The sequence below is a fragment of the Bombus bifarius genome, unplaced genomic scaffold, assembly GCF_011952205.1.
Source record: "Bombus bifarius isolate JDL3187 unplaced genomic scaffold, Bbif_JDL3187 scf7180000010271, whole genome shotgun sequence".
Lineage (NCBI taxonomy): Eukaryota > Metazoa > Arthropoda > Insecta > Hymenoptera > Apidae > Bombus > Bombus bifarius.
Window position 1 is genome coordinate 5,089,604 of NW_022885586.1, and position 17,730 is coordinate 5,107,333.

Below are 17,730 nucleotides of genomic sequence, written 5' to 3' on the forward strand. Positions count from 1 at the left end.
AAAAGAAAATCCAAACTAGCTCGACTTAAAGAGAAAGGAAGAAATCTGGAAAGATTCTTCGCGATAAGAGTCCTAATCAAATCGTGCACACATGCAGCGGGGGAAAAAGAGAAGATTCCTCGTAAACCACGGTCATGCTTGCAACCATTACGAAATTCGTTGCATGGTATTTGTTCGCGAGCGAGGATAATCCTGGCGTACCATCGAAAAGCCCAGCTATCGTCCTGTGTGTGCCACTGAATGCAGCCGGGCTGCATTGCAGCTGCACCCACGAGTCACACATCCTTCGTCGTGTCGTTCCCTTCTCCTCCTTCTTCCTCTCTCTTTCTTCTGCTCTTTCTTCTTCTTCTTCTTCTTCTTCTTGTTCTTCTTATTCTTCTCGGTCGTGTCACGGCATACTGTGTACCCTTCCCACTTCTTTATTCCACGGCGCCTGGCCTGTGTACACGCGTGGTGTGTGTACGTGTGTGCATACGCGCAGTGCACGCCGAGAGAGCAAAGGAGAGTGCTCCGGCCGGAGCTAAGCCGGTCTCACGGTAGTTCTTCGGGGTCAGGGGGCGATATACCTACCTACCTACCTATCAGCCTGGCTGCTCGAGCCTGCGTGTCGCAAGCGACTCTCCGTATCCTCCTTCTCTCTCTCCTCCCTCGCGTAGCTCGACGTCGAAGCTCTTCTTTCACCTCGTTCGACACCGTAAGCCGCACTCTAACCCGGACCACGCGAGCCGCGACTAGCTCGCGAGCGTTTGAAACGGCCTTTGTATTCTTATTGGCCGCGCTAGCTATCGAGCAGCCTTTTATCGGGAGAGGTCAATCCACCGAGAACGTATCTAATCTTTCCAGGGTATCTGGACAATTTGTTTCAGCTTGGCTTTCCTGGTCCTGCTTTCACGGATCCGTGATTCGATCCGTGTTTCTTCTCTCCTCTCCGTAAGCGTTGCATTTTGCTCCTTCTTCGAGGTTGTCGATCGAAGGATTGCGTTTGTAAACGTAGGAAACCAAACGTACTGTCGAACGTAGCAGATAGCGGCCTATTGGTTCGCGCAGTATCTTTCTATGTGGAAATGTTTATGATAGCAATAAAAGATACAAGCTGTGTGTTTTCTGTGAAATTGCAGTGAAATCCTTGTCGAATAGGAAAGGTAAATCCTCGAGGAATACATCCAGCGAAATGATTGTTTGATAGAGTGATTAGCATGTTGGGTGGTTACGAATCTTTTTCTTTGATACGTTTTTTTTTTTCGTTACGCGAAGGTTACCGTACTCGGCGAATTACGAAGCTGGTGATAATTCGGTCTCGGTGAATGGACTGCTAATGAACTGTCGAGAACGATGATAAGCACGTATCAGGCTTCGGATGGAACGTGATCGCGACACGAGGGTGACTCAGGATTCCCGGAGAGATTGTTGTAATCCTAATTGCGATGTCATCAATCTTTCACTAAATTCAGCGAAAGAGAAAGCTGCACCGAGTGCATACGCTGGACCAGTTTTAGAGTACACGTAGCATGGAAACTTTCAAATTATCTTACGTCCGATTCGACGATCCCGTGATTCATTCGACTTTCCACGCTGTGAAAAGATATATGACACGAAACCGTGCTAAATTAACACAGAAGGAAATATTCTTTATTAAAAAATATTCGAAATTCGCACATATATTACACGACACACGGAAATAAATATTTCTCAATATTCGAATAGTCGTTCGATTTGGATTACGGAAAAATTAAAATAAAATTTCATCTCCTATGAGAGGAAGAAAAAGAAAAAAGAGAATTATTTCAATTTAATAGTGAAAGTGTTAAATAAGTTTCGCGATGCCTTCAGGATACGACTGACTAAGAAAAATTAATAGTATAATCAGTGGTACATAGCTATTAAAGTTCGCCTCCTAATGGTAGGGAGATCGGATGATGCAGCATCTGCAATGATTAGTGCACATTAGGTAAGTGGGTCAAGATTTGAAATCAATATGATACCTGTACATGTATATGTACTTTATTAAAAAATAATCGAGTCGAGTGCGATAATACTAAAGAGCTGGTAACCAGCTTGTTTACTGTTCGTTAAATCCTGTAAAAAGTGACTATCATGAATTTTTCACGAAGAATGAGAAATTCAATTTCTGAGCCTGACTTTTCTGCAATTTCCAAAATGCCCGCAGCTACTGTATACTACTGTATACTACTTAGCAAGCAAACCTCTTAACCAATTACCAGATATGGATGATATCCATCATATAGTTATTTCATAGGGCCACCCAATGGTTACTTATACTAAAATCACAATTTTCACTTATAATTATCTTAATTGCTATGAACACGTTTGGTGATTTCTAACTGAATCTGAATCTGCGATGTACAGTGTCTATCGTAAATTAATGGAGTAAAAATATGTATGAGGATTCTTAGTGCCATTCCCATATTTTCAATTTTTATGTAAATACAAGAACTGTCCGAACAAGATATGAAGATTGCCTGAACTAATACAACTACCATCTGATCGAGTACTCACCCTGGATATTATCCACTTTATAGTAAATCAATGGTTACTAGTTCATCCACAGTCTATATTCCGAATGGAATGGCAGCTTCTTTCCCTTCTGCAATACTTTCTTGAAGTAAATTCCAATGTGATGAAATTGGGATTCCCCGTAACGAACAGTGCAAGGACGTCAGAACAGGAATTTCAGCTTAAAAGAAGGAACGCAAAAAAGGAGATTCGGCGATAAAAATATAAGGACAATTGAGGATAGAATCTCAGCAATGAAAACAAAGCGTTAGAACGCAAAAGCAAGAATCTTTAATAAAAAAAAATAACAATACAAGATATTAAGAAAAATACAAGTAACCGAAGCAACATAGCAAATGAAAATCAACGTTCTAAAAAAGATGCACACAATAAACAACGAAGTTCTTTAAAAACTTAAAACATCCTAAGAGTCACGTGTTAGAAATCTAATAAAATCCGAATATATCGTATAGTACTTTGCCATCATTGTATAGACTTCGCAGTATCGACTTTGAAAACAATCTCTCCACTAAAATCTCTGAATGCGAAAATCAGGCGTGAAAATAAGAGAAATTGGAAAAGTAATGCCAGCTTCCAGAGAAGTAAAATGCGATGAGCATAGCTGCTAAAAGGAAAAAGGCAAACGAAAGGCTGGCACACGACCGTCCCTACTTAGTAGTGAAAGGGTTAATTACGATCGTCCAACTGTAGAGACGCTCGGCTCGTGTGGGCGAACCGATGCGAGCTTTAAATCGAAGATATCTCGGTACGCGATTATATGTCGCGTACGGCTGCAAGACATGATCAGGTCCTACTTTCTCTCGTGCACGCACGCTCACCCACCACCGGTTGCTAACGTCGTTAGGTGTGCCTGCATACGAGACGCGTCGATTGATCGGCAATATAATTCTCGAGGTTCGAAGGTAACGTTGTAACGAAGAAAAGTCCTCCGATGCGTTTATTAATAGCGTCCTTCTTTCTCTTTATCTCCATCTCCCTCACTATTTCTCCTCGTAGCTACGGGTTTTCTCATAAACGACACGTTAGAAAGAAACTCGCTGCCAGAATGAATTATTCATGAAGGATATCAATTATCTTGGTAAGCCATGAAATGAAAACACGTGACTGGACAATCGTTGCAATTAGCCCGTAACTTATAGGAATTTCATGCCTAATTGTGGCTGTACACTCGTCCGATGCTACCAAGTAACAGTGACGTCAGTGATGACTCTTCTCTCAAGCGGAAAGTGGGTCGTTTCGATATGAAAAATCGCACAAAATTTTCACGCCTGTCTTCCCGAGATATGTATCACTCAACGACTCTTACAAACTATACACAGAAGTCTTTCGCAATTTCTGAATGTCCAGAATTCCTCAGTTCAATTACACAACCGCGGAATCTGTCTATTAACACGATGATCTACGACAGTGCGTATTTTTCTCTTCATCCATATCTAGCGACACACAAACAGCGTTTAATAGTCCTGCGTAATGTTATCTTATTTGTCAAAGCAATCTTAATGTATTCACATAGAAAATTACTCAAAGCTCTTCGTGCCACATCCATCCGATCCTTCCAATCTTCATTGGATACGGTATTCGCGAGACGATCGAGAGTGGAGAAGAAGGAAGCGAAAGGAAGAGCAGATACAGAAGACTGGAAGGAACGAGTGGTTAATTCATGAGAGCAAATTGTTGAGAAACGAAGCAAGTGGCTGTGCGCGGCGTGGCTGCACGTGGTGGCACGTGGAGAGGCGTGGTTCGTGGGAGGGCCGTGTATACCGGTGTAATCCACTTGGCACACGCTGTTCGGCTAACCCTACTCTTGCTCGTCCGTTCGCTACCCTACCCTGGCTACCTCTGCCTTTACCCTGCCTACGGTGCTGTCGGTGCTAGCGTTGTAGAAGTTAATCGAGTCCTTCCGTGCACGTGCACACCGGCTCAGGTGCAGCCTGTTTTCTCTAGTATGCGCTCCCGTAGGTGGGATCGGTTCTACTCGCGCCTCTCCTTCGCGGTCTCGCTGATCCTCGCTGTCTGATAGGGCTCATTGTTTTGGATCGAGCTATCTTAATTGGCGGAGCAACCACCTTGCACGGGTTACAACGAGAGAGGAAAGGAAAAGGTTAAAGGTACGGGTGAGAGAAAGAGAGTGGGCTATACAGGCAACATTTATGACTTTTCGTTAGGTAATGACAGACTTCTAGCCCGATCGATCTGACTGCGTTGAGATTTATGGCCGTATAGATCCGATGCCAGCCGCGTTTGCATCGATACTTATCAAGCAAGGCTTGTGTGCAGTCCCTTTTAATTCGCCATAACCGGTGTCGCTATCGTATCGAATCACGTCGCACCCTCTACACCCCTCTACGATTAATCTCCGCCACGGTGGAATCGTTTACGACTCGGCTATGCCATGTTTCACGACGTGAAAAACCACTGGGTGGTCCTCTCACGATCCCCATTGCGAAATTCAATCAAATCGCCGGTCTAGGTGACCGTGACTATCTCTCGTTCGCATCTTCCCTGATCCTTCAACGAGTCGAAAGGATGGAGAACTCAAAAGAGCAGAACGCATCTGTTTAACCCATCACTTGTTAATGTCACTTTCTATTCGTTCCTCTTTACGTAACGTATCAATTAATCGAAACGTATCAATTTCTAGCCTTTGTGAGAGAATTGTAGCGAACGAAGTGTGGTAATATTATTCTAAGAATCGAGTGAGGCGATATTTAGTAAAAAAAAAAAAGATTGTAATAACTATGGTGATAATGAAAATGATGGAAATGTAATGGCAGGTACTGACAATTTTTCCTATATTCCTACGTTCTTTTAAGGTTCGTTTCATGCATAGATTCTAAAGATAAAAGGCGAGCGATCTCTTCGTTGACGGGACGAGGTATAGTCATCCCTCGGGCGTTAGGGATAATATCGCGTAATAATAATCGAGCAGAGGGTATGGTGGCTGTCTGCATAGGACGGTAGTATTTTAAATGCCAATGATTTCATGTCTCCCTGGGGTGTCGGAGCTACCCTATATAGGACGAAACCTCGACGTCGAGGACCTCAGTCGACGACGAGAATTCGACGACTAATAAGTCGGTACCAGATAGTGATAACAACCGGTTAAAACGAGTAGCGTCAAACAAGAAAAACGGGAACCAGTGAAAGTTGTTTCCGAATTCCACTGGCTGCCAGGCCATCCTTGGCCTGGTGGTCGAAATTTACTCGTACTTCTAAGAATCGATCTGTGCAAACGCGTTCGTCTCTCACGGAACCAAATTCGTCCGAGTTCGAGGCCTCTCGATTCTAAATTGGTCGCAGAGATGATCACCATGGACGCCGGTCACTCTCAATATCGCAGATATTGTACGTACGCAGTTGTTAACTAAATTCTCGATTCGCGTCACGTCTGAACACAAAAGAAAGAAAAGATCATGGTACCTTTGTAGGATAGAAATAGTCTGGCGCGTACATTCAACGCGTCATCGCGGGGAATACGTGTCAGAAAGTTTAGTTTCTCATCCCTCTTTGTTTCATCATGAAACAATAAACGCGTTGGCTTTGGACCAAAGAACTTTTCATCATATTCTGGAACAATGTCCTCGATAGACGTTATATGCGAGCGACGTTTTATTACAGAAAGGAAAAAATGTAGAGAGATGCGTTAGTCGAACTGTCGTAGATTGCTTAGCCGCCTCTGTAATTGGTTTTATAAGATGCATAATGTTTAAGATCGGTGCATTAAGTCGAAGGAATTTAAAGCGATCTCGCTGCTAGCAGTAGCTTCAGGATGTGTTGCGTTCTGTTGCAGGGCAATTGCATTCGCCGAACGGCGACAGCGATAACAGCAACGGTAGTCAGCGTGCGGTGGCTATTACACGGAACGACGTAGAGCAACAGCAACAGCCACATCGCCAGCGGCATCAACGGCAGGCAACAACTACTGTTCCAGTTCTCGCCTGCACGAATCAGTCTTCTACAACCACGACAACCACCGCGTTCACGGTAGCATCAAGCATGCTTCTCCTACAGACGCAGGTAATGTAATGTCCAGGTTCGCTCTTCAAACCCTTTCCCCTTTATTCTTTATTATTAATTATAATCAGGTCAGCAAGAATTCACTCTGATGCGCTTCGCGCACCCTTTTTTGCGCGACATTACTCCCAACGTCATATTACGATCGATGATCCATCTTTTTTTCTTATATTTCCAAATCTCGCGTAGCTCTTTAGAATACTATCCTATTTCCCGTTTTTCGCAGCATTTGCTTTTTCGGAAGTTTTCCCGCGGTCAGTGACTCCTTGCCTTCAATTTTCTCTAGTACTATTTCGTGTATTCGGATTTAAAATTAGACTTTGTCGTTCTTAACCGACAAAAAAATTGTTAATAACAGCCCTCCATAACTATACGTGAAAACATGTTTCTTAACGCGATCGGAATTTACGTGAACGTCGTCTGGCGGAACCAGCTGGTAATTATCGAATCCCGTATTTAGTGGGTCGCTCGGGCTCGCGGGACTTTCACTATTTCACTATCTTATCTGTTCCGTGGTCTTCGAACTCCGCGAGTCTAGCTCGACCCGCAACAAGATCTGCCCTCCTACGTTCCGGCGTTCTTGATCGTCATCTGCATTCGCTTATCGCGCACCATCTGCATTCCTGCCCACGTACCCGGATCTCCAGTGTCGTCCTACCTGTTTCTATCCCTTCTCTTATGTTCATTTTCCGTCTTGGAAAGTCTTTTCGTTGAAAACGTCTGTCCGCGGGATCGTCACGCGTAATTAAACGGCTGACAACGCTTGGTCTAGCTGTACCACGAAATTAGTAATCCTACGTAGAGAAGTTACACGCAGCCACGCTTTCATGGTGTCGTAATTGCTCGTAGGAAGTTTCGTAAGGAAGAATGGGGGGGTTGAACGGCTTCGAGAGGCCGTTTAGGAGGCCGTAGTCAGGGTTATGGTAGGCTGACAATTCGATCGTCGGCTCTCGAGGGAGCGATGAACGAAATGTCAGCTCAGAAGCGGAACCAACCCGGCAAATTGAATATCCACACCCCATCCTACCTCCATCGTGCTGATATCCTCCAATAGTTACCTGGCCAGACGTTCGTCCGTGTCCTTGTTGCGTCCATGTTGTCTTCCACTCGATTTTCATTTCCCTTCTCGGAGAAATAAATGTTGCTTTAATTATTATATGTTTCACGCTGATATTTTTATTTATGCAGTATCGACGCGACAGTCGACCTTAATATCTTTAAGTAAAATGTCAGCCGATATTTATAGTAATATTCGTATTAAAGATCGTTTATAATAATATAGGGAAAGAGATTATAAATCGAGACATCGGTGTTCGTAACGGGTAAGATAGTATTGGACGATTATTAGAGTCACGTGGACCAAGTACGGATTTTATACGAGTATGGGGAGTTTGGATTAGAAAGAAGAGATTCGTTCGATTCGATTAAACGTAGGAATCTCCGCGTGACTGTTTGAGTTACAGACAACACGCGATACGAGAGCCCACTTCGCTCTTCTCCGACATCCTCACTGCGCACCTCAACTGTACATCGATGTCTCGACACGGCTCGCAATTGTGGTCGAACAATGTTACCGCCTTGCAGTCGAGTACTTCGATTTGCCGCTCGCACGGCTCTCCCGACGTTGTCCGACATTGTAGAAACAATAGAAAAAGTGTACCAGTACCACGGAATTGAATTATCAAAGATCGACAGATATTTCGTGGTCCAATTAACCGTTGTTTGATGTTCTTTATCCACTGAAACAATATAAAAAAATTATCAAATCTTTTTGCCAAACGTAAAAAAGATTTTGTTCGAGTTTGGTGCAGCTTTGAAAACTTTAAATAGTTGAATAGTTGTCGATTTTACAAAAATTGAATGAAATCTCAGTTCGCGATTGAAAATGATCCAACCGAGGTTCAATGCGATTTTTCTAGAGTCCTTTCGGATGTAGCACTCTGGCGGATTTATTGAGTGCCTCGTACACGGATCCAGCGGATGCGGGAAGTCTACCGGAGGAGCTGGACCCATTTCCAGAACTACAGTTGGGTAATCCGCAAGGTGTACCCACGGCTGACGAGTCAGCCCAGGCACAACAAACGGTACATCATCAACCACAACCGCCTCCATCAGCAGCTCCTCTTCCCGAGGACGTGCAACCAGACTCCCTTAGGTACCGCTCGTTGCTTTCAATCTGCATTTCACCTTTCACAGATAGAATCTTAGATTTGGCCGATAGGTAAAAGATAAATCATAGTTGGCATTCTGTCATTACTTTTACGATTCTGCGAATCAGCTTGTTCTACGCGATTGCACGTTTCATTGTGTGATTTAACGATCATCATCGGTAGCATGAAGAAAGATCGTAGCTGGCATTTTGTTCGGACGAGTCGACCGGTCCACTGACATTTAATTCTGATCTGTCTGAGCAGCAGTTCTACACCCCTGCCAAGTTTCCAAGAAACCTACACGGCTCAACGGTACACCAGACAGGAACTGCAGGTTCTCGGTATCAAGATGGACGAGGCAGAATGTTACGATAACTCGGTGTATCCATGCGCCACCGGACATTATCCCACCGAATTTTCACCCACATTGCCCTACCACGACCACAGGCAACAACATCTTCATCATCACCATCAACAACAACAGTCAACACTTCCTCCGCAACAACAACATCATCATAATCATCAAGGTTATTTCGCGACAGAAACGGCTCCGACTCCGACCACGGCTGTTCCTGCTCCATCGAATCATCGACAGGACTCGCCATATGGTGCAGCGGTCACTGTACCCATGGTGTATGGTCCATCACCGACCATAACTGGCGGTGCCACACCGGTTGCACCAACGGACAATTACCCTACCGTCGACAACGTCGTCGTAGGGACGCCTCGTCCACGGAGGGCGTCTCTACCCACGCAGAGGTCAGAGTCTGCGAGGTAATGAATCGTAGTCGACTTTCATTATACGGGGAATATTGATTTCAATGTTAATGTGTACTGTTGAAAACAATTAGAGAATCTCTATTATGAGTGGATCTATTGTTAATCAAGTGAAGAAGTTTTATAGGCTTCGTACAAATTGACATGTTGTTCGTGCGATACTGCCGTAAATGTAAACATTAACATAAGATGCTGGGAATGGATATAACATAAAAAAGAGTTTTTTAATTATTTGGAGCAGTGTAGTTGTTGGATATTCTTTCTTTTTTTGAACAATTTTATATAAGCTCTTGAACCATTTGTAATGAATCAATTATCGAATAAACGACTATACAATTTCGTTTTCTTTTTTAACATTAAAATATGGCATTTATCCGGGAAGACTGACGCGTCTATCCGAGATGAACTTCCTTCCCGACTTTGTTCGTTCGAAAAGAAAGGAACTTTATGTAATATTTTGAAGTTGTGAGATTTTAAAGAAACGTGTCTTTCATTGACAGTAGTGGCAGTACAGAATCCCCGAAAGCACGCGGTGGAAGCGGAGGCACTGGAAATTCTGTGAGTTCTCCGTCACCTGGAAGCACAACGGGCAACGAACGAGCACCGCCGAGTCCCAGTCAATTGTGCGCTGTTTGTGGCGACACGGCAGCGTGTCAACACTATGGTGTGCGTACCTGTGAGGGCTGCAAAGGGTTCTTCAAGAGAACCGTGCAGAAAGGCTCAAAATACGTGTGTCTAGCAGAGAAAGCTTGCCCCGTTGACAAACGCCGACGGAATCGTTGCCAATTTTGTCGCTTCCAGAAGTGCTTGATGGTCGGTATGGTGAAAGAGGTAAGTTCGAATTTATTTACCAATTCTTAAGAACAAATTACTCGCCATGAAAGATATACAAATACCGATTATAAAATTATTAAGACAAGATAACAAAGTAAAAAATATTGGCACACGTTGAAAACATTATTCTTCGGAAGAATATTGAGAATTCGAAAGGATATAACAAAAGTTATTCGTTTAATAGGTTGTAAGGACGGATTCCTTGAGGGGTCGTCGAGGTAGACTACCATCGAAGCCAAAATCCCCACAAGAGTCGCCACCGAGTTCTCCAGTTTCCTTGATTACAGCTCTGGTTCGTGCACATTTGGACACGACACCCGATCAAGCGACATTAGACTATTCGCAGTATCGACAATCGAGTCCTGGCGATCCGCCTATCACAGAGGCCGAAAAGACTCAGCAATTTTACAATCTTCTCACTACGTCCATCGACGTGATTCGAACTTTTGCCGATAAGATTCCTGGTTTCACGGATTTAGTACGGGAAGATCAGGTAATGTAAATATTCTCATTAATAATTCTCATTAATCTTTTCGTCAGCCTTGGATGATATGCTCGTGCAACCATATGCGAGTCGCGATATATTGTTTATTACGTATCGACGAGCAATATCTGTAAGGGAAGCTTTCATTAAAGAAATCGATAGCTTGTACATTTTCTAAAAGGTCAATCCTGACGAGCCTACGACATGTCTAATCGACGGTCTGATTGGTCGGTTATCTAGTTGCTAGCCTCGAGCCACCGATGAAAATAACATTCTCTCGTAACAAAGTTGCTTTTTTAACAATTTCTAACTCGTCTTCCACGATTCACGTATACCTTTTATACATATCGGTGGAAACGATATAACGAGGTCGTAAAATCGATCAGGCGTTAAAGTTTACATGTTTAAAGACCGAAACATGTAAGTGGAGAAATTTTAGGATTAATAAGGAGTTCGAGCCTTGTTCAGGGCCGTACGATGTCAACTCAGAATTAGTCCTTTCTTTCAAGTAGATAAGTCAACGATGAAGAATTCTCTGCCAATCTTGGTTACGTACGTGACGTACGGTCCTGAATACGGCTAGATCAATCGGTATCGCCGTTTAACTTTTTAATTTACGATCTCGTTATATCACTGTCATCGACTGTACGTATCATAACCATAATTTGGTCTTCTAACACGAGTTTTCGTTGTTGCTACTCTTCGTAGGAGCTACTTTTCCAGTCAGCCAGTCTGGAACTCTTTGTTCTTCGGTTGGCGTACCGTACAAAACCAGAAGACACCAAGCTGACATTTTGCAACGGTGTGGTTCTGGCATTGGAACAATGTCAACGTAGCTTTGGCGATTGGCTCCACAGTATCCTCGAGTTCAGCAAAGCTCTTCATATTCTCGACGTAGACACTAGTGCTTTCGCTTGTCTGTGTGCTCTCACCCTCGTTACTGGTAAGTTTCATCGAAGTTCTTGTTTTTTCTTATTCGAAAGAATATCATAAGTATGAACGTTACTTTTCTATTCCGATTTACCCTCGATTCCTCTCTCGTCTATTTGACGACTCTCCATTAGGCGCGATCGTCTGGTAGATAAATTATTTATCGATCAACCTGTTAGTTATTGATGCGACGACGAAAAGAAACCGCCATCGTTCGTGTCTATTGCACGCGATACGTCGACGCGATTTTCCTCGCGAGTTGCATGTGCGTGCTCCTTTTCGGCCAATTCAACGACGTCGTAGAATTACGATTGCACGCAACATCGGCTTCCCTTCCCGTTTAAATTGTCTAGCGAATCTGGAAATCTAGTCATTTTCGTTACAAACCGGTTCATCCCTATGTCCATCGAGTGATTGAAATTGGATCGATTGATAAAAAACGCGTATGTTTCTCTGCTTAAAATTACAGCAAGGTACGGCCTGAAGGAACCTCATCGCATGGAACAACTACAGTCGAAAATAATCTCGTCCCTTCGAGACCATGTCACCTATAACGCCGAAGCGCAGAGGAAAGCGCACTATCTGTCCCGTTTGTTAGGTAAACTACCGGAACTGAGGAGTCTGTCAGTGCAAGGGCTCCAGCGTATCTTTTACCTGAAACTGGAGGATCTGGTCCCGGCGCCACCAATGATCGAGACGATGTTCGTCGGTAGTCTACCGTTCTAATCGCCTTCTCGAGCCAAGCCTAAGGCTTTATCTTCGCGTAGAACAATTTACTCTTGAGATCTTGTGCGGTTGCGTACCTACTCGATTAAGTTTCCTTAGTTCTTATACGTATACGTAGGTTCTACTATCTTCTTGCGTGTACCCTCACATGGTTTTCACACGAGTGTCGACGCATGAATCGTCGTATACCACGGCAGTCAGCTCGATGAATTCTGTCGAGACTGTTTGTCTCGAGGCTGACTCGTCGTTTAGATGTTTTAGCGAATAGATGCGTGCATGCGATCGAGTATCGTGCAAGTGTACATTGGAGTGAATGTACGCGCGAATGGACGAGCCGGAAGACGTGGTTTGTCGCTAAATTTAAGACAAAGTTCCCTGTGCGTGTATGGATGAGAGACGGGTGGATGAGCGGGGCGCATGTCTTCGTGATGTGTCAGCGAGCAGACGCGAGTGCTCGACCTGACAACTGTTACTATTGTTACTACTATTATTACTGCTATTACTATTTTAACACTGTACGATGTAACAACTATTCTTGCTATCGAAAGTATCGAGAACCATGTAACAAAGGTGAACTCGGTTTCTTGGCGGATTATCGGGGCCCACGGAGAAATGACAGTGAAACAAACGGTAGATTTCCCCTTTCGTAAGAGGATCTAACGTTTTACTATGCGTTTATAGCTGACGAAAAGAGCAGTGGCATGCGGAAGATTAATCACGGAGTGTTTTATCAATTGATAATTCTAAATGCTACGCTATTTCTCGCAAACATGCACAAATGAAACGAAAAAAAAAAAAAGAAGAAAGAAAAGGTATACAGTACTCGTTACACACATCTTATACGTACACATACACATGAATTTTTATCACTTTTCTACCTACTTTATACATGTATAAGTCGCTACGTCAACGAACAAAGTCGCTACGTTTCTTTCATTGCTCATGCTGCATCGATTGCCCCCGACGATCCGCCCAATCGGGACGAATATCTCTTCTTTTGGTGAACAAAAATGTACTTATTACTCGTCGAGGAGAAAGAAGAGAGAACGCATTGACGATTCGCAACATATCAGAGCAACGACGGAAGAGCGGAGACAAGTAGATTATCACAGATTATGTTAGTAATTAATATTCCTCCATCTACCTTTTGTCCCACTTCTAAATCAATCTCGCTCTTCCGTGTTGATAGTTTAGGTGTACGTAGATCGTGACTGTGATCACACTCGAACGTCGCGATGATGCTAAAATGAATTATTGGTAGAAAATCCTTGTTTCCTTGTTTCCTGATTCCCTGTGCTCGTATTCATGCGAAACTCGTGTCCTTTGGCTTACTAGCTTCATCGATCCGAGGCTAATCGGTGCTCTGTTATCCCCTCCTGACCCTCGATCGCATGGAATTTAGTATCATTGAAAACGTGTGAGTGTCTTCCAAGTCACGTGGTCGAGATCCGCTCGGCTCAAAATAATTACCACTATTCTTGCGTTAATGTGATTTTAGACAGCTAAGGGAGAAGAAGAATGAAGTAGGACCCGAACGTAGCCGATCGGCTGCACGATCCATCTGGACGAGCATGAGAGGAACTGAATATAAGTGCATAGCGTTATTTCGATCGCGACCGATCAGCAATGAACAGTGGCTTCGTTACGGGTCCGGCATAAAGTTACCTATTACGTTATGACATTTATTTTTAATCAAACTAACGTAGACAGTCCTATTTATACGTATACCGCGCCGCTACTACTACTTATACTATTACTTGCTACTTATTAATTACTATTACTTAACTACTACTTACCGCTAATGTTACGATTTTATGGCGTTACTGTCGCTGCTACCGCTGTTACCATCCGCTACCTTCTTACCACCACCTTGTGTTACCATAACTTGCTAAATGCGTAAGAAACATCGTCGACGTTAAGCACTCTTCGCCGCTGCAATATATCACCAGGATAACAAAAACGTCTCCTTTGGATGTAAAAGAAATAATCAACCCTAGACTGGATTGCATTGACGCACGATCCAAAGAAACCGGAGGGGACCCATGATGAATTTCATGGAAGATTAAAATCGCTATATCAAGGAATCGTTGATGGTTAAGTTGGCGTAATATTTCCAGCATGGCCCGTTGAAAATGGCCATCCTAATTGTTCGGCAACAATACTTTCCTCTTTTGTGTGTATGTTACTTGTCAACGTAAAAGTACAACCCAGTAAACCGATCCAACCGATACAGCGTTTAAATCGCAACATTAATCTTAGTACACCTAATTTCAGAAAGACACGGTCCGCGTGGCGATCGCCATGTGGTTCTTCTAACTTAAACAGAGGCAGGAAAACACGTTAACGATACATATATGTGCACAATAGGTATAAAATAATTACGTGTGTATACGTTACTCTCTACTCGCTGTGTGTATCCGCAAATGTTCCACGCTTTATAAAGAAACAGAGAGGATTCGAGTTCGACCACTGGCTGAATCGTCTCGATTCATTTTCTTTGATTTCTACGCAATCGTAGTTTTTTCATAAAAGTCGAGTTTCATCATCTCCCACTCTTTCTTTCGTATTTTATATATTATTTCTCGATTCGTTGTTTATTCGGTACTATTTCTTGTGCAAGAGTTATCGATTGCTAGCCATATAAGAGCTTCCGTTTAGCGGTCTCTCGTTACGGAAGAGTACACGGAGAAAGGAGTAATTAACGTCGAGCTTCATTAAACGGTACTCGAGCAGACGTAATTCAATTTTCAAGCCTGCACTCGCGATTAAGTTGTGAGTGTCAACATCAACAACGCTTTTCTCTGTGCAAACGAGCTTCATTGGCATTGGCCGCGTGTGTGGAAACGTTTGCGGATGGATACGATCGCAGGTGTTCGGTGAAACGAGAACAACATATGCCCGGCAAGAAAGCAAGGTACAAGTATCCGAAAAGGGGACACGTCACTTTGAGTTCTCTTTTCGAATGAAAATTAGGATAACGCCGTGGAAACGAACGGTTTCGTTTATTATCTAATTCGTCATATCTTCGACCGACCACTGTGTAATATTGAATTTTCAATTAAGTATAATGCTCCCTTTCTAGCAGCACGTATTAATAATTGATTCCCGTTTTTGGATTATATGACACAAGAACAAAATCCGTACGTTTCCATCGTGTGTGTATAGAGCGCATCGAGTCCAGAAGAGATTTAGAGGCTGATGGAATTCGTCAAATTAAACGGTGCTATTAGGCTAATTGTGATTAACGAACGCTTAATGAATTCGAGAATTCTTAAGTTTCTTGCCTCGCTCATATAATAGAGGGGAAGAATATTTTTGTTCCTATTACTTAAGAAAATTAAAGGAAGCATCGCGACCTGTTTCTAATCCCCTATTGGAGTAGAAACAATTTAACTCGTGATTGACGTGCTCCGATTACGATTCCGCCAAATCTTTCCTGGACTCAACGCTGATTAGCGTTGTATTATTTTTTACGATGCTACGACATGTAAATTGCGCGTGCACCTTTCCCGATTTAGCGGAAAGCGTTACAAGAAAAAGAGATAAAGAAAAAGTTTTAAAATCTTATATAAAACAAAAACAAAAAAAAAAGAAAAGAAACGAAGCGAGGAGGGATATAAGAATGAAATAAACTAAAGCGGAGAACAAGGGATCTCGGATCGTTCGAACGTAGAAATATCTCGAATGAAAAACGAAATCATCTCAAGTATTGTTGTTATCGATTAATTGTCATCGCTGTAAAATGAACAAAGGCCAATTCCATTAGGTGTACTTTATCCTCTTCCCTCGATGTAACAATAAATGTTCAATCAACGGATGATTTAATTTTTTTTTATTGAGTTTGTCGTTCTTTTTCTTTGATAAAATAAAATTGAATGTTGTAATGTGGTACGTTCGACCTTCCATGTGGAAATCACAGCGTTTGTAAGGAGTTCGAAATCGAAATTCGTTCCCTTTCCGTCCAAAATATAAGATAGAACTTTTCCATGTTTGCTATCGTGCGTTGTATCGTTTTCTGTCCCAGATCAAGTTTTATGAAGTCATACGAAAAAGAAGAATAGAAAAAATAAATGAAAAGAAATAAAACGTGACAAACTCTCGTTTTCGTACGGACGTTTCTACAACGATCGATCTGTACTCTGCCGTACGAATATCTGCGGATACACCCATATACACTACATGCACAAATACAAAGTACACATCGGAAGTGGTAGACGTTGCACTGAAAGCAAACAAACAAATTTACACACGTCGAATGTATCCGCGTGATATGTTGGTCGAAATCTCTGTCGGTCATCGAGCATGTTGGAAGGATTTGTAAGAAAAAAAAATCAGAGAACGAGGAGGGGTAACAAGCAGAAGGGGAAGGAAATAAAAAAGAAGGAAAAAGAAAAAGGAGGTAAAGAATAAAATAATGTCGATCGATAATGTCGATATGTAAAATCGATATGTATTGACGGCCGTACAATTGAAAAGGAGGTGCGAATTATTGAAATCGATCGATAATTCGCCGATTATTTAATCAAGTACAATTTGTGTTCTCCTTGCAATTTGTTCACAACGACAATAAAAGGAATTGCAAGGGAAGTTTCCCGACCACCGGCCTTTTCACCCCTACGACCGTCGATATTTAGCAACACGTTAACATCGTTCTACTAAAAATTTGTAAAGTATTCTAATTAAAGATGTTTTACCTGATTCGCTGTAATTCTGTGCCGAGTCACACATACACACAGTCCCTCTCTCTCGCTTGGTTAATTATTATATATATATATATATAATATAATATAATATAAAATGATATAATATATAATTATTATATATATACTTATAAATATATAAATATAATGAAGTAATATAAATATAAATAAATAAATAAATATATATATATTATATATACTTTCGATATGCAAATGAGAAAGCAATTTAAAGGCATGATGTGAGAATACAAAAACACATATATTGCGACCATTATATTTTATAAATAAAAGAAAAATTGATATGTGATATAGATGGTAAGGCACGCGGACGATGCGTTGCGATGCATTACGAAAGCAAATGTATTCTGTATATCGTTTCATTAAATCTATGAAAATAACCGACGCCCTTTCTTCTTTCGTGTCAGTATCCTGACGTGTCTATGACAGCAGTGTAACTCTTTATTAGTTTCACAAAAAATGAAACAGATTGTTTTATCGACCAGTCGCGGGGAGACGCGATCGCGAGGAAGCGCGTCAACGGAAGTCGTAAATTCCCGTTACGATTAGAATAATCGACGTC

The 17,730-nt window shown here is 42.3% G+C and overlaps 1 protein-coding gene across 5 annotated transcripts in view; it reads left to right on the plus strand.

Moving 5' to 3' along the window:
* LOC117216327 (probable nuclear hormone receptor HR38) overlaps positions 1-17,548 on the plus strand; it is a 41,828-nt gene extending 24,280 nt beyond the window's left edge. For 4 of the 5 annotated variants that reach the window (XM_033462954.1, XM_033462951.1, XM_033462955.1 and 1 more), the window contains exons 2-8: positions 6,326-6,552; positions 8,469-8,704; positions 8,964-9,473; positions 9,977-10,307; positions 10,495-10,803; positions 11,503-11,737; positions 12,194-17,548. In XM_033462954.1, the coding sequence (XP_033318845.1) occupies positions 6,326-6,552; positions 8,469-8,704; positions 8,964-9,473; positions 9,977-10,307; positions 10,495-10,803; positions 11,503-11,737; positions 12,194-12,450 (2,105 nt within the window). In that variant the 3' untranslated portion in view covers positions 12,451-17,548. The remainder of the gene's footprint in view (positions 1-6,325; positions 6,553-8,468; positions 8,705-8,963; positions 9,474-9,976; positions 10,308-10,494; positions 10,804-11,502; positions 11,738-12,193) is intronic. The other variant, XM_033462952.1, reaches the window with a different exon arrangement.
* Positions 17,549-17,730: the final 182 nt, after the last annotated feature.